At 37.2% G+C, this 25,516-nt stretch overlaps 1 protein-coding gene across 2 annotated transcripts in view; it reads left to right on the top strand.

The window, feature by feature from the left end:
* The window catches only part of lrba (LPS-responsive vesicle trafficking, beach and anchor containing), an 807,866-nt gene that overhangs the window by 679,646 nt on the left and 102,704 nt on the right, over positions 1-25,516 (top strand). For both annotated transcript variants that reach the window (XM_073042906.1, XM_073042907.1), the window contains exon 47: positions 19,384-19,551. In XM_073042906.1, the coding sequence (XP_072899007.1) occupies positions 19,384-19,551 (168 nt within the window). The remainder of the gene's footprint in view (positions 1-19,383; positions 19,552-25,516) is intronic.

Here is a 25,516-nt window from a genome sequence, read left to right on the forward strand (position 1 = left end):
GCACAGTCTGTATTGCAGATGATTCTAGAAGTGTTGCCTTGGTACAGTTCAGTGACAACAGGGTTTTACTTCTGTTTAAAATCCTGCAGACTGTTACAGCTTGTAAAGTTATACAGTTTTTGTTTGGTTGTCAAAACATTTAATTATGTGATGCCTGAAGGTGTAAAGCTGTCAAATAAATCGCTTGTTAAAAGTAAACATTTAGATGATAGTATGTGTTGTACTTTTTGTAGTTGCCCCAGTGTTGCCCATTTTAAATAATAAATTCAGGTTTACGTAGCAAAATGTAGGCGTTTTCCGTTAAGGTTCTGCTTGTAACTCAGCAGGTAGGAGGGAGGATTTGTTCATTACTCTATAAAATAGCTGTCTTTTCAGTGTGGGTGTTTTAAATGAAAATTTATTTAATTTGCCTAATTTTCAAATTAAAGTTGAGTTTGTTTCTACATTAATATATATTTCAACTGATTTTTTTCAGTTTGTCGTTCTGAACAATGAAAAAAAAAGGTTTTACACACCCAAAATTTTACAGTGTCTTTTACTAGTGTTTGTAATTAGAAACATTTTGATTATTTTCTAAACACTTTATTTAAATGCTGTTCCAGCATAAAGGACCAAGAAATTTATTAGATTTAATTCATGTGCATGCTCAGATCTTGGCCATTTTGAAGATGGCATTTCTTAGTTGCAGAGGTTCTGAAATAAAATCAGGTTATATCTATTTACTATCCAGTGACCCCTACTGGCAAAGGTGTGAAATTTGAATTAATATAGATCACAATTATTTGCAAAATTCACTATAGCTAAATGGCCTGTCAAGTTTACAGAAACAAAGGCCTTTAAGCTAGACTATTAACCCATCCTCTAATCTACCATTTTAAGAGCAGAGAGCATTTTTAATTATGTGGCTGTTTATTTTAATTTCAAAAGAATAAGTGATTAAAATGTACGTTAAAATTATTTATTGCTAACTGTATTCCATTTGAGATCACTTTCCTTTTACTGTCCATTTTTGTCTGTCTTTGAAGAGGTAAAAAGCAATGAGGTCTGAATTTAAGCTAACAGAGGTTTTTTCTGTCTATAACAAAATGTCTGTCAAGAAATCCATTTTCTCTTAAATTTTCTTTCAGAACTGCATTTGTTTACACACTCTTTCACACATCTATATATACAATATGCACAGATGTAATGTGACTGTGTGTGTGTATGCACAGATGTAACATAACACAACAGAAACTACTTTCAGTACTGATTGTTCATGGCAGACCATCAGCTAAACAGCCCTTGGCTTCTCTTTCCAGTTAAGTGGTTTAGAATCAGAGTTAATTACTTCAGTCATTTATTCTAATCACCCTCCTCCTATTGCTGGCCACATTCTGTCATGTGGTGGCATCATTTGAAGCCATCAACTTTTAAAACCACTGCAGGGTACTTGAGGCTCATTAGCGAGGCCTATCCATGCCTGGCTTGAGCTCTTGTCTGAAGCATTACTTAACTATCCAACCCCAACACCCAACCCCCCCTCCTACCTCCATCACTCAATTTATGCAGCAGAATACCCCTAGAAAATGGCAGGAAATCTGTCTGCACTTGTAGAAACTAGATTTTATGTTTTGCACTTTACTGCTGCTGCAGGATGACAATTTCACAACCTATGTCAAGATAATGAAATCTGATTCTAATTCAAATTCTAAAGGTAAATAATTTGTCGAACTTTTTAAATACATATTGGCTTTCTCTAAAGTGGTTACTTTATGAAAAGTTCCCTCTTTCCTCTTTATTATGATGATCTGAAACATGAAATGTTTTTGCATTCAGTCAAATATATTGAAGATACTCTCTAATTTAGAAAAAGAGATTAACAGAACATGAATCCTATAGAAATAATATCAGTGCAGTCTTGCAAGAATTCTAATTAGGTAATAAAACATCTTCAGATAATATCATGTACTTGTATGGCCTAGTTATTAACGTTACTGCTGATATTTAAAGTGTTCATTCAGATGACTTTTTATGTTCTATTTTTGATGGTTTTTCAGAAAAATCAATTTTATTTTTGGTAGATAATTATGACTATACACAGGCTGGTCAAAATCTGATCAGAATTAGTGAATTCTGCACTTTGACCTTGACCTTATTTCTTTTACCCCTGGCATCTTTTGATACTCTTTTGTTAACCCTTTCATTTTGCATAATGCATTTCTCCTATATTTTCATATCCTCAGTCTAATGAAAAGTGCGCTTTCCATTTCTTCCCTCAAGGTATTTTGATTCCCTTAATCTCCTCCTTACCTAATCATTGATGCTTTCCCATGCAAGTACTTGACCCTGGCAGAGAGCTCACCTGAATCCTGAACTGTACTTTCTGAAACACTATTCCTATCACATGCAACAAAAATATTTTAAAAATCCAAACATTCAAGTTTATAATGTACTTTTCACAACCTAATTGTTTTTTTTAATCTCTTGCATTGTATTACAGAATGTTCTTCCTGATGTCACATAATTAATCACACTAAATAAAGATTTTGGTTGAGAAAAAAAACTTCCATTGAAATACTTCTGGTATTGGAATAGAACTTCTTGAGAAGGAAATCAAAATGTGAAAGCATAATTCAAAAATATAGAATGAATTAGAAGCTTAATATAAATGATTTCCCCTAGGAAGTTTTTAATGTGAGCATATTTCTTTATAATGGACAGCTTGTTGTCTACTCTTAATTCATGTGAAGTGGACTTAGCTGGCTAGGCCAGCACCTATAATCTATCTATGATTTCCCTTGAGAATGGTGAGTGACCTCTTTGAGCTACTACTTTTATAGAGATGGTACTCGTCTAGTCAAATTCTAGGACTTTGTCCCAGCTGTAATAAGCAAACAGTACCCTATTTCAGATGGAGTATGACCTAGAGGAAAGCTTTGTGATGGTGATGTTTCTATTTGTCTGCCACATAGCTGTCTATAATTCAAGTGTGAAACAAAAATATTTAGTAGCTCATCACTTCTCAATATATGGTCAGGAAAGAAATGAAATGGGTAGTAGAGGCAGTTTGTGACTGTAATAGACTAAATTCACAGGTAGTCATTGATGTCCAAAATGCTAGTCAGTAATGGTGAGAGCTGAGCACAAACTCATAAATAGTCATCTTTTCTAATGTTTCTGGAAAAAATATTGACTAGTTTAATAATTTTTCTACAGTTTTGCAATGGTTCTGCAAAAAAATAATGTTTGAACACAAATGGATTTAAATTTCATTTTTATTTTGTAGGCTAGACAAATATCTCAGATTGTTTTCAATATTATTCATCAGATAATCTGACCTAAGATTATTTAGCCTTATCAACTCTGTTTAATGGTGTTTAAATCTTATTCCTACCTGGTTCCTATTCTACCTTGATTCCTATCAGCTATATCACCAGGTTCTAATTTTATTTCTTGACCTCCCAGCAACTTCTCTCTTTGAAATGTTCTGACCATTTTTAAAGAGGTAGTGATCCTAACACAAGTTTGGATTGAGTAACAATTCAGATGTTTACATTATAGGTGAAGTCACATTTTGCTTTTCTCACATGTTAGGGCGGCACTGTAGTGTCGTGGATAGTGTAATGCTATGAGAGCCGCTGTCTCTGAGGATTTGTATGTTCTCCCTTGACCCCAATGCTTTCCTCCAGGTTCTTCAGTTTCCTTCCATGTTCTAAAGACATATGGGGTTAGGATTAGTAAGTTGTGTGGATGCTATATTGGCACCGGAAGCAAAACAACACTTGCAGGTTGTCCAGAACATAGAAATCTACAGCACATTGGAGGCCCTTTGGCCCACAAAGTTGTGCTGATCATACAGCCTACACTAGAAACTGCCTAGAATTTCCCTATCGCACAGCCTTCTATTTTTCTAAGCTTTACCTATCTCAGAGGCTCTTAAAAGACCCTTTTGTATCCACTTCCACCACCGCTGCTGGCAGTGCATTCCACGCACCCGCCACTCTCTGTATGAAAAACTTCCCTCTGACATCCCCTGAGTACCTATTTCCAAGCACCTTAAAACTATGCCCCCTTGTGTAAGCCATTTCAGCCCTGGGAAAAAGCCTCTGGCTATCCACATAATCAATGTCCCTCATCATCTTACATGCCTCTATCAGGTCACCTCTCATCCTCTTGTCACTCCAAGGAGAAAAGGCCAAGTTCACTCAACTTATTCTCATCAGATAAGCCCTCCAATCCAGGCCAGGCAACATCCTTGTAAATCTCCTCTGCACTTTCTCTATAGTATCTACATACTTCCTGTAGTGAGGTGACCAGAACTGAACACAGAACTCCAAGAGAGGTCTGACCAAGGTCTTATATTGCTGTAACATTACTTCACAGCTTTTAAACTCAATCCCATGGTTGATGAATGCCAACGCACCATACGCCTTCTTAATAACACTGTCAACCTGCTCAGCAGCTTTGAATGTCCTATGGACACGGACCTCAAGATTTCACTGATCCTCCACACTGCCAAGAGTCTTACCATTAATAATATATTCTTTTTTCAAATTTAACCTACCAAAATGAATCACTTCACACTTATCTGGGTTGAAGTCCTACTACCACTTCTCAGCCCATTTCTGCATCCTGTCAATGTCCTGCTGTAACCTCTGACAACTCTCCAGACTATCCACGACACCCCCAACCTTTGTGTCATCAGCAAACTTACTAACCCACTCTTCTACTTCTTCATCCAGGTCATTTATAAAAATCACAAAGAGGAGAACAGATCCCTGCAGAACACCACTGGTCACCAACCCCCATGTAGAATACAAACCATCTACAACCACCCTTTGCCTTCTGTGGGCAAGCCAGTTCTGGATCCACAAAGCAAGATCTCCCTGGATCCCATGCCTCCTTACTTTCTGAAGGAGCCTGGCATGGGGAACCTTATCAAATGCCTTATTGAAATCTATATACACTACATCCAATGCTCTACCTTCATCAAGGTGTTTTATTGCATCCTCAAAGAACTCAATTAGGCTCATAAAGCAAGATCTGCCCTTGACAGAGCCATGCAGAGTATCCCTGATCAGATTATGTCTCTCCAGATGCTCATAAATCCTGCCTCTCAGGATCTTCTCCAACAACTTGCCCACCACTGAAGTCAGACTCCCTGGTCTATAATTTCCTGGGTTATCTCTACTCCCTTTCTTGAAAAAGGGAACAACATTTGCAACCCTGCAATTGTCCAGTACTTCTCCTGTCCCTATTGATGACGTAAAGATCATCACAAGAGGCTCAGCAATCTCCCCCCTCGCTTCCTATAGTAGCCTGGGTGTAGCTCATCCGGTCACAATGACTTCTCTAACTTAATGCTTTTCAAAAGCTCCAGCCTATCCCCTTTCTTAATGTCTATATGGTCAGGCATTTCAGTCCACTATAATTCATCCCCACAATTGCCAAGGTCTTTTCCCCTGGTGAATACTGAAGCAAAGTATTCATTAAGTACCTCCGTTACCTCCTCCAACTCCATACACACATGTATCAATATGCATGTGACAAATAAAGCTAGTCTCTTTAATTTGTACAAAATATGGTATGTATGGATGATGGATATCTGGTTGTGGTTATGTATAGTTTTAATTCAGCTGCAAGGATACAAGAACATGGGAAATAGAAGGAAAAGTGTGTCTTACGTAGCCATTCAATTATATAATGGCTGATTGTTTTTTAACCTTAATATCACTTTTGCTGAACTAATCATATTTCCTTTTCTTTCTTAATAATTTAAACATTCTGCCTTGACCATAGTCTGGCAGATCCTTCAGACCCCTCTTAGATATAAAATTCCAAACATTCATTATGCTGTAGATAAACAGATTTCTCTACATCTCATTTATAAATTGCTGATGTATTATTTTGACTCAGTGAACCCTGATTGTAGACTTGCTATCTTGGAGAAGCATTGTCCGTTATCTACCCTACCAAGCCTTGTAGGAATTTAATGTTTCAAGAAATCATCTCTCAGTCTATGAGAGGGTTTAGTTCCATTCTGCCTGATCTTCCCATATAGGTCAATGTTGTCTTCACAGGAGTTTCTTTATTGTACCTTCATTGCCTTCCTCGATACTTCTTCGGACAAAGGCACCAAACCTGTACAAAATTTTTCACCAACACTATAAGCATGTCAGCAATAGAGATTCTTACTGTAAAATTTTCAGAGATCTCAAATAATGAAAAGCATTTTGTAAAACCAGAGCTCTTTATATTGAGACCACAATTATTTTCAATTTAATTTAATTTAATTCAGTTTGGAACAATTTTATATGAAATAATAATACATTCTTAGCTCTTTTAACTTTGTGGTAAAGTCCCTTCAATGCATAATTTTTACAGATCCTTGCTAATCCTAGTGCCAGGCTTCACAGGTTGATTGTAAAGTTATGATTGGAATACGTCTGCAAGCTGATGTAGTGTTCTTATGATTACAAATCGTAAGGGAAGATTCGGAGATGAAGCTTCTCCTGACTGGATATCTAAAACCCTTAAAGTCTCAAACCAAACGGTTGGCAATTTAAGCCAATGTTAATGAATGGCAGAGTAGGCACTAAAGACCAATTGGCTTCCTTCCATTATTCTTATGTTCCCATGCCAATAATTATAGCTAGTATTTTGGGAAGAGAGGACACAAAAGCTTGCTTAAATCAGACTATTCAGATCAAATAAATTTTGATCCTTGCTTTGTGTTGACCACATCACTGGAAATGCCTGTCTTGATTCAAGCATTCAAGCCCTTGCATTGAAGACTATAAGGTGAAAATCTATTAAATATACTTGTATGGAGTCCAATGTAGATATAGTTGTCCAAAGTTAATAATTTGTGGCATTTCCAAATAATCAAAATGTTTCAGAAAAACGCAAATTCCCTGACCTCCAATCACACCTTTTGTGATTTGCTTACATACCATTTGACTTTGGCATACTGTGAAGATGGTATCAAAACAAAACTTTCATTGAAGGTAACATAGGTCTGTGTATCCCCAAGGAAATAAAGATTTGTGAGGCAGTGAAATTAGCTGGTTATGAATCAAATAATTGCCAGTTTCAATCCCGTCATAATTACTGTTTTGCTATCTGAGTCAAAGCTCTCTAAACAAGTTTTATTATGAGGGTTATAAGTTAGCCAACAGAAGATGTAGAAGTTATTTTTCTGCAGTGTCAGTGGAGCTTTGAAAATAAGTTTTTAGCCCTGTGATAAAATTGAGGACTGTATAATTTCTGCACCAGTGTACCCATTGAACACAGCATGTATTGAATTTATATTGCACATTGTGATTCAGTTTAGGCTCACTTTTGTTTTATTTTAGTTTTATTTGCACCATTTTACTGCGATCAACATTTACACAGGTGTATGAGGTAAAAATCTGAGTGAAAATAAGGAATTACATAATATTCCAGCTATCTCAAGTACTTGTGAAGATATTCCATATACTTTTCTGTACATAAAGTGAAGCATGGACTGCTGCAGCAACAATATGAAAATTAGTCAATTCCATTTTAAAGGCAGTGTATTCTGAATATTTCACTACAGCCGTCTGGAAATCTTTAAGCATAATGAAACTGAAGCTCTGATCCATTTCTGTCCCATCTCATTTAATTACAATGCTTAGACCTTAGTGTATCTAAACAAGTGGAAAGTACCATTTATTGATTCAGGTATCTATTTCTGTCACATACTAATATTAAAGATTTTTTTTAGTTTTTATTTCATTTGTTTGGTATAGAAAATTTTCTCTGCAGCACCCTCTCAAAATATTGGTCATTTAGTCATAACTATTATAAATTATTGACCAAATGCTGTTTTTGATGTGTATGAACTTGTATACTTTTTAGAGAAATGTCAACAGTTTTCTAAAGTGTGTAACCAATGTATCTTGTTAATGAACCCAATGCTGGCATTCAGGTGCTTTATCAAGGCTAATTTGAGTTTCAGTGAATTGAACTGACAGTACCTGTCTGTCTCTTTGGCTTCATGGAAATGTACTTACAAGGTTTAATCATGTTCTTAACATATGAACATCAGAGAATGAAAGACTTGCATAGCATAATCATAATAATAGAATGCTCCGTGTAGCAGACTAAACTATAACCAGCATTTATGTCTTATTCTTGTGACAGGTGTGTTACATTTGATTTCACAATTGATAATTTTTATTGGTTTTAGAAGAAATGAGAAAGAAGATAAGAAAAATTTGCAAGGAAGCCACATCAAGGCAGAGCACCCTGGTACACTAGCATTGTGACCTGCTGGATGCATATTTGTGACCATGATATCCCCTGTGCTAACCAGTCTCAGCTGTGCCATTAAAATGCTGAGAAATGACATTGCAGTTGCTCAAAGAAAGGGAGAACACACTACTGACATTGACTCTTAGCTTTCAGAACAAGCCTGTCTTCTGTTTTAACTTTTTCAAGTCTGTTTACAATTTGAATATCTTCCATCTTCATAATTTGATAGAATTTCAAACAATACAAAGGGTCTCTGCAGGAAATTATTCAGCATTTCAAGGACAGGATTTACTTACATCATGATAAAATTAATAGTTGTAAATACGAATATTCAGTTTGCAGAGCAGCAATGTAAAATCGATAAAGTATATTAGTGATATTGCAGTAGCAACAATTTAAGTTCAAAATTCAAAGTAAATTTATTATCAAAGGGCATTTATGTCATCATATACAACCTTGGGATTCATTTTCTTGTAGGCATACTCAATAAATCTATAGAAGAATAACCATAACAGAGTCAATGAAAGACCACCCAACTTGGGTGTATAACTAGAGTGCACAACACAACAAACTGTGCAAATACAAAAGGAAGAAATAATAATAAATAAGCAATACATATCAAGAACGTGAGATGAAGAGTCATTGAAAGTGAGTCCATTGGCTGTGGAAACATTTCGATAATGGGACAAGTGAAGTTGTGTGAAGTTATCCCCTTTGGTTCGCGAGCCAGATGGTTGAGGGGTAATAACTGTTCCTGAACCTGGTAGTGTGATTCCTAAGGCCCCTGTACCTTCTTCCTGATGGCAGCAGTGAGAAGAGAGCATGTCCTGGGTGTTTGGGGTCCCTGATGATGGATGCTGCTTTCCTGCGACAGTGTTTCCTATAGATGTGCTCAGTGATGGGAAGGTTTTACATGTGATAGACTGGGCTGTATATCTGTATGTTATCAAGCAATATTGTAGATGGTCCTGTAGACAGGGAAAACAGTAGACCTCCTGTTAGGAAATGTGTCTGAGCAAGTAGCTGACGTGTAAATTACAATTGAATGAAACAGTTACAGTTGTACTAGACACAGGTGAGACCGCACATGGAGTATTGTGTACAATTACATTCACAATTCTTTAGGGAAGGTGTGATTAAGCTAGAGAAAGTGTAGAAAAGATTCACAAGGATATTCCCGGGGCTGGAGGGCTTGAGTTATTTAAGATTGGATAAGCTGGTACTGTTTTCAGTGGAACATAGGAGTCTAAGGGGTGACCTTGTAGAGATTTACTATAATATTATGAAGGTATTGATAAGGAGGATAGTTATACTCTTTTGTCCATGGTAGAGCACTACAAGGCATTGGTTTAAGGTGAGAAAGAAAATATTTAAAGGGGATCTTAAAGGCTACCATTCTACACAGAGGTTGTGGATAGGTGGATTGAGCTGCTCAAAGAATGGTAGAGGTGGCTGTACTTATAATGTTTAAAAGATCTTTGGTCAGCATGATTAATCAGCAAGGTGTAGACGAATGTGGGGCAAACACAGGCACATAAGAGGGACCAACTCAGGTAGACCTCTTGGTTAGCATAGATCATTTGGGTTGAAGGTCCTGTTGCCATGCTGCACAATTCTATGGCTCCAAAGATGGCCCCAGTGAGCAGCAAGCATTTTCTATCATTCCATCTTCATATGCAAAGAAGTCACCCAAGTTAAATAGAATGGTGTCGTGCATTTGGCCAAGAGGCAAGTGAGAAAGTTTCAAATATCCTGTATGATGTTGTCCCTTTATGAGGGTAGGGGGCAATAAAGAAAAAGGGTGGGTGGGGGCCAGTGAGAGAGAACAGAGTGAGGAAGAAGGGGTTGAGAAAGGGAAGAGAAGCATGTGTGTGAGGAAAAAGTGGCAGAAGGGTGATCAGGAATCATATTTGAAGAATACGTGATTTTTTGTTTGCATTGGCCTCATAAGGCTGTGAAACTGAAACCATTTCATTTCTGTCAGGTCTCCTGAATCATCTTTCTAAGCTTTTGGCCTCAAACTACGTGTCCCCTTGGAATATTTCATCCATGGCATTTATGATGAATGTTTGAGATGTGACCTCACAACTTAATAATGAGCCATTCCCTGACAATAGATTTGAGAATGTTACTGTCCAGAATTAAATGCATAAATATAAGTGAAGGAATACATTTTTATAAAAGATGTAGTAAGTCTTTTACATTTTATACTTGGATTATACATATTTCTGGTTATAACATATGAATCTAAATTTCGCAGTGAGCAACAAAAGGATGTTTTCTCCATATCTTATGTACAGATGCCCAGACTTCTTGCAGACAGTAGATAGTCAGTTATTGAGTATGCTTTAACCTTTTACTGGATTTTAGATTACAGGGACAATCAGGTGATTTGTGAATCAGGTTAGAAAGCCGTTTCAAGGTACAGAATTTTATTGACTGGCAAACCACACCAAGTGCCCACATATTCTAGTCCTGCTTCTGGTGTACTCTTGATTCTTCAATCTAGTTGTAAGCCCTCCATTCTCCAGGACCTGTGTGGAGATGTCACAACTGCCCTTTCAAAGGGTGGATTGTTTAATTAATTGCAGTGTTTGGGGCATCTGATTGTAGGTAGAGTACAGGTACTCTTGACTTATGTATGTCACAGTTACAAATTTTCAGCTTTATGCCATTGACTCTGGGGTATGCAACTTCAAATATATTTCTTGCATTAATGAATGGTGTACTACAATACACTGATAATATACTGATAATATACTGTACCAAAATACCCCTAGCATCAATCTGCCTTTTTTGCTTTACAAAGTTTCGTTTAATGTAACATTTTCCAGAAATACATCCCTTTCATAAATCAAGAAATGAAAGCCAAGATGGATGTTCACTGCAAAATTAAGGATGTTATGTCGAACAGTCATCAGAATGAACTAAGTTGAAAATGTAACATCATAATTACATTTTTAAAGTGTTTTTGTACCTCAATTTTTGATGGAGTAATAAATCTGTATTCCATCAAAGATGTACTTAGATGGCACAGATCTCAGTTAAAGGTGATACCAGAACAGACACTGTTCATTGGGAAACATGAAAAAAATAACATTGATAATTTTATCTGATTATTTAGGAAGAAAACAAATCAGCTTGTCCCTGCCTGGAGCGATGATCAATGTACTTAGGCAGATTACTTAATTTCCAGGTTCTACCTTATTATTTTATTTCTATTTATTTTGTTGTTCCATTACTCATAATAAATCCATCAGTGCAAAAATGAAGACATTTTTAAGCTTATATCTAAATAGAACTGAATTTTTAATGCTGTAATGTTACTTCCAGAGATTCTGTTGTCATTCAATATAGTTCATTGCACCATTATTATTGTTGGAAGGACTGGGTTTGTAAATTATCTGTTAATATCAAGGAATGGTGGTGGTTCTAGTTTATATGTGAACATAAATAAAATTCTGTCCAAAGCATATGTCTAGAAGAATCATTGGAACACATTTCCATATGGTCAGTTTTTGCTCTGGCATGATGTACTATCTGATAATTCATTATGGGGAAAGGTTTACAATTCACAGTCTCATTGTAACAAGAAGAAAATGTCATCCCATCCACAAAACATTTACAAGCCCTTCTTCTTTCTTGATTGAAAGTTCTAATTAAGTGGATACAGAAAATTAACTGAAATTAGCTGTCAGAAAGTCACATTTAAATGAATGATGAGCTGCTTCAGCAGTAAACATTTAAATGATATAAATTGCCATTTAAGTGTATGGTTTAATGTTTGTCATGCTTTAATGTGACATGAGACTGCAGTGGCAATCAAACAGCTTGTCTTCATATGAACATATTGAAGGAATTTTGCCTCTGTGTGACTTTGTATTGTACTATCTAGTTGTGTTGCACTTTCCTTTGAAAATATGTTATTTTTAATGAACCGGTTTGGAATTCTGGTAGCATTTATTAAAGATTGGTTGTGTTTTTAAGCGCGTACTAAATCATGAATGTGTTGCACTTTTCCCAATTAAACTGCTTCACATCAATTCTTAATATTACAAACTCAGTGAAGAACATTGAGCATATTTAAACTGATACTAATTCAATGATCGAAGGCTTAAAATGTATGAACCTTTGGCATTATTTTAATTATTATTTTATGACTTAGCTGGTAGAGAATTTCAAGTGAATCCTCTGGCTATGTTTTGGATCTTAATTGTTATTTGAAGTTGTCAGTCAAAGATCACTGATAGACTATTTTTTTTATTAGAAGTAAAACTCCATGTGTCATGAAAGGCCCAGATTTAGGTGGTAATTGCTGATTGAGAATGCATTTACACTGGAGATCTTATGTCAGGTTCAACCAAGCTGATGATTCATGACCATTATTGTTGTCAGTGGAGATTGTAGGGCTGAATGTAATAGAACAAGGGGGATAGTAGGTTCCTCTTTAACATTATTTCTGTTTAGAGTTTTAATTATTTCTGTTTTGATTTTTAATGTTTATTTTTAAAACATGTAATTTTTGAGAAGTTATTAGTTAGTTCATGTTTAGTAGTCATTATTTCTGGATATCAGCCATACTTAAAACCCTTTCGTCTTTCACCATTAACAAAGAAGGGAGTCGAGCTATGTATGAACTAGAGGAGATCTTGCTGCAGTGGTGGACGTGTATCACTAAGAACCCATACCATCGAGGACATTTCCTCTTCTCATGACTAGCATGAAGACACACATTCAACATTTTAGGAACAGCATACTCTCTGCTCAGTCTATGAGTCCATGAGTACTACCTCACTATTTTGCTCTCTTTTTGCATTATTTATTTAGTTATATTTAATCTATATTCTTATTTTAATTTATAGCTATTTTACATATTATGCTGTATTGCGTTTTGTAAATGGTGCACATTGCAGTCATGGGCTGCTGATCAAGTGGGCTGCCATTTCCTGGATTATGTGAGAGTTCTTGACATGTTGGACATTCTGATACATTTCTGACTTATGACTTGCAAGTGATTGGAGGGGTTTAGGGTGCCAAGTGGAGAGTTACATATTACAGGATACCCAGTAAGATCAATCAAGGTATGTTAGCAATAGCGGTTAGTGTAACACTATTACAGTGCCAGTGACTCGGGTTCAATTCCACTGACACCTGTAATTTGTACATTGTCCACGTAATAGCATAGGTTTCCTTTGGGTGCACCAGTTACCTCTTACACTCCAAAGATGTACAGGGTAGTCGGTTAATTTGTCCATGGGTGTAATTGCGCGGCGTGAGTTTGTTGGTTCAGAAAGGCTTGTTACCTTACTGTACCTCTAAATAAATAAATAAATAATCAAATGCTTGCATGCAGCACAGCAGCATTCATTTATAAAGCTATTTGATTGTAAATAGAACTGGTTTCCTGAAATTATGAAGACAACACACACAAAATACTGGAGGAACTCAGCAGGTCAGGAAAAGGAATAAAGGGTTGGCATTTCGTGCTGTGACCCTTGATTGGGACTGGAAGGGAAGGGCGAAGAAGCCAGAACAAAAAGATGGAGTGGAGAAGGAGTACATGCTAGAAAGTGATAGGTGAAGCCGGGCAAGGGGGAGAGTAGGTGGATAGGAGAGGGGGAATGAAAGAGAACCTGGTTGGTGATAGGTGGAAAAGGTAAAAGAGTGAAGAAGAAGGAATCTTTTAGGACAGGAGAGTAGACCATGGGAGAAAGATAGGTGGAGAGTTACCAGAGGGAGGAGATAGGCAAATGAGGAGAGAATAGGTATAAGTGTGCCAGAATAGGGAATGGAAAATGAGAGAAGGAGGAGAGGGGAGAAATTACCGGATGTTAGAGAAATCAATGTTTATGACGTCAGGTTGGAAACTACCCAGACAGAATACGAGGTGTTACTCCTCCAACCTAAGAGTGGTCTCGTCATGGCAGTGGAGGAGGCCATGGACCAACATATCAGAATAGGAATGGGGTTTGGAATTAAAATGGTTGGCCACCAGGAAATCCTGCTTATTGCAGTCGGAGGCGCTTGCCAAAGCAGTCCTCCAATTGTCATCAAGTCTCACCAACGCAGAAAAGGCTGCACCAAGAGCACTGAATGCAGTAGATGACCCTGATAGAACTCACAGGTAGTGTTGCCTCATCTGGAAGGACTGTTTGGGGCCCTGAATGGAGGCGAGGGAGGAGGTGAATGGGCAGGTATAGCAAATTAGTGGTGGCTGATTGAGGATTTTGGGGCTGATGAAGTAAATGTACATGGAGTGCAAATGCACAGGGTGCATCTTTTACCAATCATAAAGAAATGCATTTCAGTGAAAAGGGTGCTGTATGCTTACTTCATCAGAAATTTAAATTAAAACATAAGAAAATTAAGGATACAAGTAGAGTAGATACAGCAATTAAGTAAGGAAACAACCAACATTGTTGGGTCGTGATGGGGATGAGGCAAAAGTGGAGAAGTCTTCTGTCAGAGCATTAAGATGCTTTGGAGCTCTGTTTTCAAAAGTAAGTATACGTTTTTGAATATTCTTAAGGGCAAAATAGATAAGCACTTGACAAGCAAGGAGATGAAATGTTACTAGGGTGGATGTGAATGTATGGTTGAGGTTATAATCAGATCAGCCATGATCTAACTAAATAGACGTTAGAAGCTAAGTGGTATACTCAGGCTGTTAGGTCATATGTTGGTTCAGTCAGGATAACAAATTAATAATAATTGTTTCTAAAAAGAAAATAGCAAAGAAATGCCAGATTTCATAGGTCATATACAACCAGCTGTGACCTATTGCCTTCTGTTTTTTGGTAATTTCAGGACACACTATGTTTTCTGTTGAGCATATGCTTAGAATTTCTGAGGATAGATACTTGTGTAGGTAGCTACGTGTAAACAAAGAATTTAGGGTAGCAAAGGGATGGCCCTCCAAAAGAGCAGGGAACACAGAGGTCTTCAAGTTTTTTTACCATGCTCATGCTGCATTATGGGACAAAGGAATATAAAAGGGAAACATCAAAGCATAGAGATGCAGTAATCATAGGAAATTCCATAGGTAGTCATTCCAACAGCTTAGAAAATAAGCCATACATTGTTTATATCTCATTGGTTCCCAGGAAATGTCACAACTGAGTGTATGCATGACATTCTCCAGAGGAAGCTGAGAGGTTAGGACCTCAAAATTGTAGTACACATTGGTACCAAAAGCAGGCAGAAAAGGGGATAAGATCATGTAGAGGGATTATTAGAAGTCAGAACAGAGTACAAGAATGAAGACCTCTGAGGTGGTTATTTCTGGATTACTTCCTTTGGAATATATTGGTATGCATAGTAATTGAAGAACATTGCAAATGAGTGCATAGTTGGATGGAGAGTTTTAAATTCTTAGGGCATCAGACCAGGTTCTGTGAGAGATCATATCTGTACAAACAGGACATGTTGTATCTCAGTGCATTTCCTAGTGGGGAGAGGACAGGGATTGTTTGAAGGAGGGTTAAAATTAAATTGGTAGGCATTGAATACCAGAATATAGCCATAAAGCATAAGAACAGATTAGGCCACTCTGCCTATTGGCTCTGCTTTGCCATTTAAGCATGGCTTTTATCAACCCTATTTTCTTGTCTGCTCCCCATAACTTTTCACTCCCTTACTAATCAAGAATGTTTCAATCTCTGCCTGAAATCCACACAGTGACTTGACCTCTACCACCCTCTTTAGCAATAGTTTCTACAGATTAGCCACCTTCTGGCTGAAAAAGTTCCTCCATTGTAGCATTAAAAATGAAACTCAAAACCATAAAGAAAGGAAGGAGGGAGGGAAGAAAGAGAGGTATAACAAACTAGAGCAAGACATAGAGTGGGGTTTATGTAGGACAGAGTAGGAGAATGTGCAGGAAGGTCTAAGAAAGGTTTATGGTGTATGTGCATCAACGCATAGTATATTAAACAAAGTTGAAGAGCTGGAGATACAGTTAGCCACAGTGTTATGATAAGGTATTAGTAATGGAGATTTGCCAAAAATGAGCAAAAAATCAAATTTAATTTTTTTGGCATTATTCAGAAAACAGAGAGAGGAGGTGAAGAAGTGGTGGCATTCTTGATTAAGGAGAATGGGCTAGCTGATCTGACCCACCAACAAGCAATTATTTGTGTATTGTCAAAACTTGTCTTCGTTTCCAGTTGTAAACTGGCTGGATCATCAGAAAAGCCTGCTGAATCAACTTCTGGCCCATTCTTCGACAAGGGCTGTCACTCACTCTGTCACTGGAGCTGGGATCTTTCGGCCTTTTCATCACAGGAGATGAGGCCTAACTCTATTAAGGTTTGGCACAACTGGAGTGCTAGATGGCTGGTGGCTCCTTACTGAATGAGAACCCCAGTTATTCCCAGAAAATCTGGCTTAATATTGGACTAGAAAAGCTGTAATTGTTATCCTTAGATAAGAAGATACCGAGAGGGGATCAGATGGAAGTATTTTATGTCTTGGAAGAACTAGACAGTAGATGGGAAGAAACAGTTTGTATTTTTCAATTGGAAGTTCAAGAAGCAAAGAATATGGAATGAAGTTGATTTGCAAACATACCATATTTGGTATAAGAAACATTTGGAATCTGGAACGTACAGAGCTTTGAAAAAGTATTCAACCCCCAGTCCTTTGTTTTCGTAGATGAGTACTGCAACCAGGGATTTTGATCAATTTAACTGGGGATTTTTATTTGTGAATCACATGTTCTTTTTCTCATAGTAGGGCCGCAAAAAACAGGGAAATTGTAAAGCATGAGAAACTAAAAATTGAAAAACTGAAATGTCAGCAGTTCAAAAGTATTTGTCCCCCTCTGCTCAATACTTCGTTGAACTACCTCTCAAAGTTATTACAGCCAATGGTCTTTTAGGGTAAATCTCTATAAGCTTTTCACAAAATGATGGTGCAATATTTGCCCATTCCTCATTGCAAAATTGCTCAAGCTGTGCCAAGTTAGTTGGGGAAAGGTCGTGAGGTCTTGCTGGAGATGTTTGATCAGGTTAAGGTCAGGACTCTGACTGACCCACTCAAGGACATGAACTGTCTTTGTTTGAAGCCTCTCCATGTTTGCTTTGGCAGTGTGCTTGGGTCATTGTCCTGTGAAAGATGAGCGTCCTCCCCAGTTTAAGCTTACTGGCAGACGCTAACAGGTTGTTATCTAGGATCTCTCTGAATTTAGCAGTAATCATATACCCATCGACCATGACCAGATTTCCAGTCCCTGCTGCTGAAAACCTTCCCCGTAGCATGATACTACTTCTACCATACTTTACAGTAGGGATGGTGTTATCTGGCTGATGTGCAGTTAAATTTAGACCACACGTACTGCTTAGTGTTGAGGCCAAAAAGTTCCACTTTAGTCTCATCCAACCACATGACCTTCTTCTACATCAATACAATATCTTCTAAGTGATGCTTTCCAAAGCCTTTACGGGCAAGGATATGCTTCTTTTAGCCAGTGTTTCTTCCTTGCCACTCTTCCATAAATATACTTTAAGTGCAAGCCCTTAGAGATTGTGGAGCCATGAATTCATCTCCAGTTGCAGTCACTGACTTCTGCAGCTTACTCAGAGTGACTGTTGGTGTCACAGTAGCCTCTCTTACAAATGCTATTCTTCTCCGGCAACTTAAGCTTAGGGGGGCAGCCTGACCTAGGCAGTGTGAGTGTGGTTTCATGTTTTTTCCACTTTTTCATGATGGACTTAACTGAGTTCTGATGTATGTTCAATGTCTTTAAGATGTTGTACCCTTCCCCGGGGGATTTGGGCTTCTTGATTATCATTTCTCTGACTTGTATTGAATGTACTTTTGTCTTCATTTTGGTTTGGTCTGTTGAAACTCTACTGTACTATTGGACCTTACAGAGAGAGGAGGTATTTACAGTATTCTTTGGAATTCTTTGAAAACAGGTGATCCTCCAATTTTCTACATCAACAAATTGGGTGAATTGGAAAAGTAATATATTGCTACAGAGGAAAGTCAATGCAGTAATTACAAAGTGGATGAATACATTTCAGCCTTACAATTTTTATTTTTAATTTTGATTAAATTGTTAACAGGTTTTAGAAATTTTCTTTTGATTTTACTTGATGCACAATGTTCTGTAGGTTAGCTCAAAAATCCTACTTCAATATATTTCAAATTTAGAAAATAAGACAGTAAAATGTGAAAATAGTTGTTGGGGCTGAATATCTTTTTAAGGCACTGTGCTGTCAAAATCAGAGAGGTTAGACTCAATTGCAGTGATTAAAAAGGACTCTGATAAGCATTGAAAGGAAATAACTTTGTAGGGTCAGGAGTGAACAGAAGTGTACCTTATTCATAAAAGCAATGTACTAGTATATACTTCAAATAGCATATAACCAAGGTGTATAATAAATAAATTGTAAACTAACATAAAATTCTTTAAATAAAAACTACAAATTTTATCAAGTTATATATGTGAATTGTTCCAATGTTTTGAAGAGCCAATGATATTGTAATTGACCTGATGTCACTATTCATGTAATCTCATGGCTGCTGGCCTATTTTGCTGTCATGGTTTCTTTTATCCATGACACTTTCATCAGTTGGGACATCTTGTACATTACTGTGATCATCTCCGAAGTCACGATTAGTGCTACTTAACTGGAAATCTATGGTGCTAGAGTTCACCATGGAAGTCTTCCCCATGTTACTGCACTTGATAGCCTAGCAAAAGAGTTCCAAAACAATCACAAGCCATATTTGATTTTCAAGGCTAAGCAACTACTTAATTCTTACTCAAGACATTTACTTTATGCTAGAAATGTGGTGGCTAAAATTTTGGCTCCCCGACAGTCTAGGTTTGTTTACTTATATGACTTTGTTTTCAATCTGAGACAGAAAAAGTTTTAAAGAGTTGAAATAACAGGTTGCTGACTCCATTTGTTGTGTCCTTTGTACTTGAAGACTAGATATCATCCAAGGAAAAGACAAGCAAAATGGACATTCAAGTTTATAAATTCTTGCATAATGGATTGTCCAGTTAGTTGATTGTCCAAAAGGATCTTGGCCTAGGAGTGGGTTACGTAAAATTAATCCTTAGTAAACTGGATAAGATGTCCAGCACTGATGTTCATCTTCTTTTGTGATTTATAGGCTCTGGAGAGTGAGTTTGTTTCCTGCCAGCTTCACCAGTGGATTGATCTAATTTTTGGATATAAACAGCAAGGCCCCGAGGCTGTCCGAGCTCTCAATGTCTTCTATTACCTGACCTATGAAGGAGCTGTCAACCTGAATTCCATCAATGACCCAGTGCTAAGAGAGGTAAATAGTGGCAAAATGTGATGACATGATGCAGCATTGAATGAACCAGCAATTGCTGGAATCATGGGAAACAAGCAAGAATGTTGGGTCACTGGCATAATCTGTCTTTTCTTTCCTATTTTACTTTCAGTAGCCTATTGGGCATAGTGCAGGATTATTTGTTCCAAGCTACCAATCCCTATCAAAGTTAAAATATTTTCATGGTGGGATCTATATTGTAATAGCTTCAAAAATAATATTAGAGCTAGCACCAAAAGATTTATTATCTATTTCTGCCAAGTTGCTGTACATAAGGTGATACTTCTGAGGTACCTTAACTGTCCTCAGAGACATTATGAGGCATGACAGCTACACCATTACATACCAGGCTTCAACATAGTATGAGAGAGGGAACTTTTTAATCATTCAGTCTTCCAAATGATTTTTTTTCAACATGCAGCTATATATCTTTCATAATTGAAACCATATTAGAGACAGAAAAAATATCAATGCACAGCAGCCAGGCACCAGTTTGTATGCACTTAAGCAGTTGTAGTTGACTTGCCAGAAGTTCTAAAAAGTCATTAATGCATTTTCTTTAAGTGAAACTTCCAAAGCACTTTTATGCTGCTCTTATGTATATAATGTCATTTCAGCTGTAAAACACTACTTGTGGTAGCTGCTTTAACAATCTTTGTAACACTTCAACATCTGTGATTGCTGTACTCCAACACATTATTAAAGTGCTTATCTGGGTTTTTGAAACACATAAGGAGAAGGTTTAAGTACTTTATACCCTTTTTAAAAGTAGTAACATTATTTGTTTTTATTCTCCCTGTTGCTCGTTTTTAACAATAGTCAGTATTGCTGGTCCCTGAAAGAAAACTGGCTTAGACAAGTGAGGAAAACGAGGATGTGAAATTCCGGATAAGAACATCCACTTCCACTAACTTGTTTTTAATTATCTATCAAAAGGGAAAATTTGCAGATCAAATTAATTAAGTATATATCTGGGAAATGGTTTTCCTTTGCAAGCACGAGTACCTTCAACGTTCTGCCCTCATTTTGAGTTCAAGTCCTTTTCAGCCTTTGGCAGGTTTCCGTTCCTGTGAACTGTTTGTAACAAGGACATTTTGCGAGTCACTAATGCGACCATGAACAGGGATCCCCAATAAGACCATAAGACATAGGAGCAGAATTAGGTCATTCAGCCCATCAAGTCTGCTATGCCATTCCATCATGGCTGAACTCACTCGACTCAGCGAAAGATGCTTGCACATCAGCCAACAAATCCATCCAGTTGGTCTTCCAAAATCCTGCTCTTTATGTATGGGCAGTATGTATGTCAGGTGTTCTTAAACTGGGAAGGACCTGCACTGAGTACTGGAACAGAAAAAGATAGTGGAGAAACCTATTCTAATCTTCCATTATAGATTTTACTGTTTCTTTAAGAGTTTGGTAACCTTCTGACATTTTGGCCCTCGGGTTCATTTGGAAAATAGATCCAGCAGGCAAGAAAAAATGCATGCTGTTTTCGTACATTTGTCACAATGTTCTCCACTGGATATATTACACTGCTATTTCAATTGTTGATATTTTTCCACAATGTTCTTATTTATCTGTATGATGGGCCATAGAAATTTAATAAATTTAAAGGTAACATTCACAATTGAGTTAATAGTATCAAACCCCAAGTTTCACTAAGGGTATGTTCCAGAAAGAAAATTACATGTGTCTTGAAACATTGTAATTCAAGGCATTTAAATTTATTCAATAGGGTGAATATTATACCAAGATTTGAACCATTTATTTATAATAAAATGATTCTTAAATGCAAAAAAAAACTAGAATTAAAGCCTATTAAGACCTCACACAAGATGCTGAAGGAACTCAGCCAGTCAGACAGCATTTCTCTGGCCCACTGAGTTACTCCAGCATCTTGTGTGGTGTTCTATATTATAACACTTGCAGTCTCCTATGTCTGTCTTTATGGTTGCTGGCTGTTGTGATTACCTAAAGGAAACCTCTGGGCTGGGAGCACTGTGTAGCCAACAGTAGGAAGACAACAGCTCCAATCACATCCAACAATTGGTAACAAATGCAGCTGTAGGATTGAAATGGAAAAAGTACTGCCAGTTCCCAGCAATACTCTTACTAGCTGTACAATCAGAATTTGCATCTACATTATGCCTTTCAAAATATTCAGGATGTTTTACAACTAATTTGGTATTTTGAAAAAGAAGCAATAGGATTAATATAATTGACTGTTATATTATGCAAAGCAAGTTTCACTAGTAACAATTATGTTGGGTTGTTTGAATAAATCGAAAACAGAAATGTTGAAAGAACTCAGCCGGTCAACCAGCATGTGTGGAAAGAAATGATTAGTTCTGATGAAGGATGTTTGTTCTGAAACACCAAGTGGTTTCTCTTTCCATAGATGCTGCTTGACTGGGTAAGTTCTTACAGCATTTTTTAAAATTCAGATTACAGAAACTGCAGTCCTGTTCAATTTCTTGCTGGGGAGTGAATGTGTCCATGTTAATGGAAGGGAATATGAACGCACCTGTTCAGCAACTGATTTGAAAAAAATCCTGATCTCGAAAAACATTTTAAATTACCATTGCCCTCTATACAAGCAGAGAAATCAAAAATATGTTATTATTTCAAAGCTGTTTTAATCTCATGATACTGGCAAAACTGCATCTCAGGTCAATTTTCCACATTTCATATTCCCTTTATAGTAAAATTTCCTAAAATATTCTCTTTTGTCTCACCCCCCTGCCTCTCACGCCACTCACCCCTCTCACCCCTTCTGTGTCTGTCATGAAAGCTTCATTTGCCGTGTGCAGAAGCTCTGAGATGAGGCTTTGGAGATATAATTTCTTAAGCATTAAATATTGTTACTGGACTTGTACATTAAACTGCCTGCCAACTAATAACTGACAGTTAACACAACTGATCCCTAACCTTAGAAGTACTTTTGTTTTCATGTAGTTTCTCAAGCAACCCAGCAGCATATGCCTGGTAAAACTGGAACTGGGAAATATGTACAATAAGTAGTATAGGGCCCTACTGGGGCTAAAATAATGGCTTCTCTCCTATATCCATGTTTTTCCATTGAGTGCCTCATTAATGAAAAAGCTATATGAAGCTTTCTTTATGAAATTTCTTCTGTCCTGAATGGTATAATCTTGAGGGGAAAAGGAAAGCTTTTGTTGACATCAATTAGTTAATTGTATTTTGTGAAAACTAAAATTTTTGAACGTGAAATCTTGTTATAAAGATTTCAGGTTGAAATTAGTGAATTAGTTAACTTTTTTTGGTTCCTCATGCAAACCATCTTTTACTTATTTGAGTGAATGCATATTTTGTATTTAAATTAGCAAATGAGGTAAATTATGCTCTTAGTATTTTCTTGGTTTGCTTGTTTTGGAGCATTGATTACAATTACTGAGTATTGATCTAATCATTTCACAGCAGACAGCCTAAGGCATCTTGTATTTTATCCGTAATCATGCTGTTAACTATTGCGTTGCTGTCATATACCTTGGAACAATTTACTATTCTAAATTCTGTGTGCAAAATTAAGCCAGATTTGGCTTGCTGCCATTACTTCCCACATTCCAGCATTGAACTTGGGCTTGGGGGCAAAAATCCAAACAGGCTGACCCCTGGCATCAAGTAGGCTCAGGCAACACACTGCTGTGGTCCTGCTCCTGAAATGCCCTGACAGCTGTCAACAGGAACGAAGCTGATGGGGGGGCCTCACTGTCTGCCAAGCTTGGCAGCAGTTTTTAATGTTTCTGCAATTTAGAGATAAAGTGCAAAGCAGGCACTTCCGCCCCAACAAGCCACACAGCAACCCATCTATTTAACATAGCCTAATCATAGGCTAATTTACAATGACCATTTAAATTACTAAACGGTATGTCATTGAACTGTAGGAGGAAACCAAAGCACCTGGAGAAAACCCATGCAGTCACGTGGAGAACTTACAAGCCCTGACATTTTACTGGATTTGGTGTAGGAATTTTGACTCTGTTAATGAGAAAAGGGGATAATCAGTCTGTAAATTAGGGAAAAGGAAAGTAGATAAGTAAATTTTAATTATGATTTACATATCCTGTTCTTTAATAGTCCCTATTATTTTCTTGTGTTAAACTTATTTTAACTTTTTTTTATCTTATTGAATAATTGGATGCCACAATAGCATAGCAGTTAGCTCAAGTCTATTACAATCTAAGTTTGGAGTTCAATATGGCACCATCTGTAAGGATTTTGTCAATGACTTTTTCCCCATTTGCTGCTGCCTAACCCACATTGTTTCTTATTGTGGTAAAAGCTCTCTTGACCAGCAGATACTGTACTTGACAAGAGCTGGTTTCACTGGGGCATGCTAGTTGGTGAAGTATTATACAGTTCGGCTTCTACTGAAAGGATTTTGGATTCCAGCTGATGTGATCATCCAGTCAACTGCACTGTTCATGTTGGCACCCAGACACCATTACAATGAGCAGGCAGCACAAATTGGTCAAGGAGCATGTTTTGTAATCAAAAGGCACAGATTCATCATGCAATACAATCCTGTCACTGATTTTGAAATTATTCATTCTAGTATGATCAGGAAAATTACCAAACATTCAGATAATAATAAAAGAATAGAATAGAGAATATTTTTCAGTAGAAGTACAAAGTTAGATAGTGTACTTTATCCACAGGGCCAGAGAGCCATCCAGTTTATACTCAAAAGGTATTACAGTGCATGGTCATAAGCAGTGATTACAAAGCAGACAACTGTGCCACTTGTTTGGTCTCCAGCCCTTCACCATGTGAACACCCTATGGAGATAATAGAGTAATTGCTAAATTACCGCATTAGTATCGTACAGGAGTTAATGCCAAGGCTTTAGGATTTTGATGCATTATCACACCACTGGTCTCACATGTTTCTTAATTCATTAATCCCCTACCAGCAGTTTATAACAATCCAGACCTGCACTGAATGTCTAAACCAAGCTAAAGATGCCAACTGTCAGGTACGAGTAATGAAGTGCTAGGTGCATTAAATGCTGAGGGGCATTGTGGTATTTAACCTAAACTTGAAGCACATTGTGTTTTAGCACAAAAGTGCTAGAGAATGGTATGTTTCCACTTCTGTGGTAGCAAATGATAGTTTCCACTAGAAATATGGATGCCACCGTTTATCCTTGTACTGTAGTCATGCAAATTCAGGTTGTTAATATTAGAAAGGACTTTGACAACTTGCACTCATTCTTCAATTACACTTACTTGTGCTCAAGGAAAACAGTTCAAAGTCTGTAAATGAACAAGTTTAAAATTGTCTATTTTTATACAGCTATTGATCCAATAGAAACTTTGTGCGCACCTAAATCCCATTATTTGCATATGTAAGTACCAATCATAACACATATTACAAGTGTTAATAGCCAATAAAATCTATGCATTAAAGGCCAATCTTCAGAATTAGTGAAGTGACTCTCCAATAACTACCAAGTGTCAACAAGCTTTCTTCGGCATCTTTATCTTATCTTGGTATACTTGTTGACCTTTCATCTCAGGTTTTAACAGGAAGACTGTACTAAGGAGAGTCAGGCTTTCAAAAGCCATGTTTAGCTGGATGACTACACTATGTATGTGTACCATCCCTGTCAGTTTGTGATCTTGACTCTTGCTTTACTGAACTTCCATGCTCTTCCCCCCCTCCCCCACCTTTTTGTCCTCCAAAGAACAGGGGCCTTGGCCAAGGTTCAATAGCACAGAGCCTTTGAAGCTCTTTAGTGACAAGGAGCTCCTTAGTGACCCTGTCATTTACTTTGTCAAGAGAGGAGTGTTGCTGAATTATAATGGAGGCAGCTGTTCTTTGGGCTATCGTCCCATAAATTAATTTCAAACAAGATTAAAACAAATATCACAACTCCCTTTCCTACTGTATAATGGAATCCAGTAGGGAGTGAAGCCAGTTA

The sequence above is a fragment of the Hemitrygon akajei genome, chromosome 4 (genome assembly GCF_048418815.1).
Source record: "Hemitrygon akajei chromosome 4, sHemAka1.3, whole genome shotgun sequence".
Lineage (NCBI taxonomy): Eukaryota > Metazoa > Chordata > Chondrichthyes > Myliobatiformes > Dasyatidae > Hemitrygon > Hemitrygon akajei.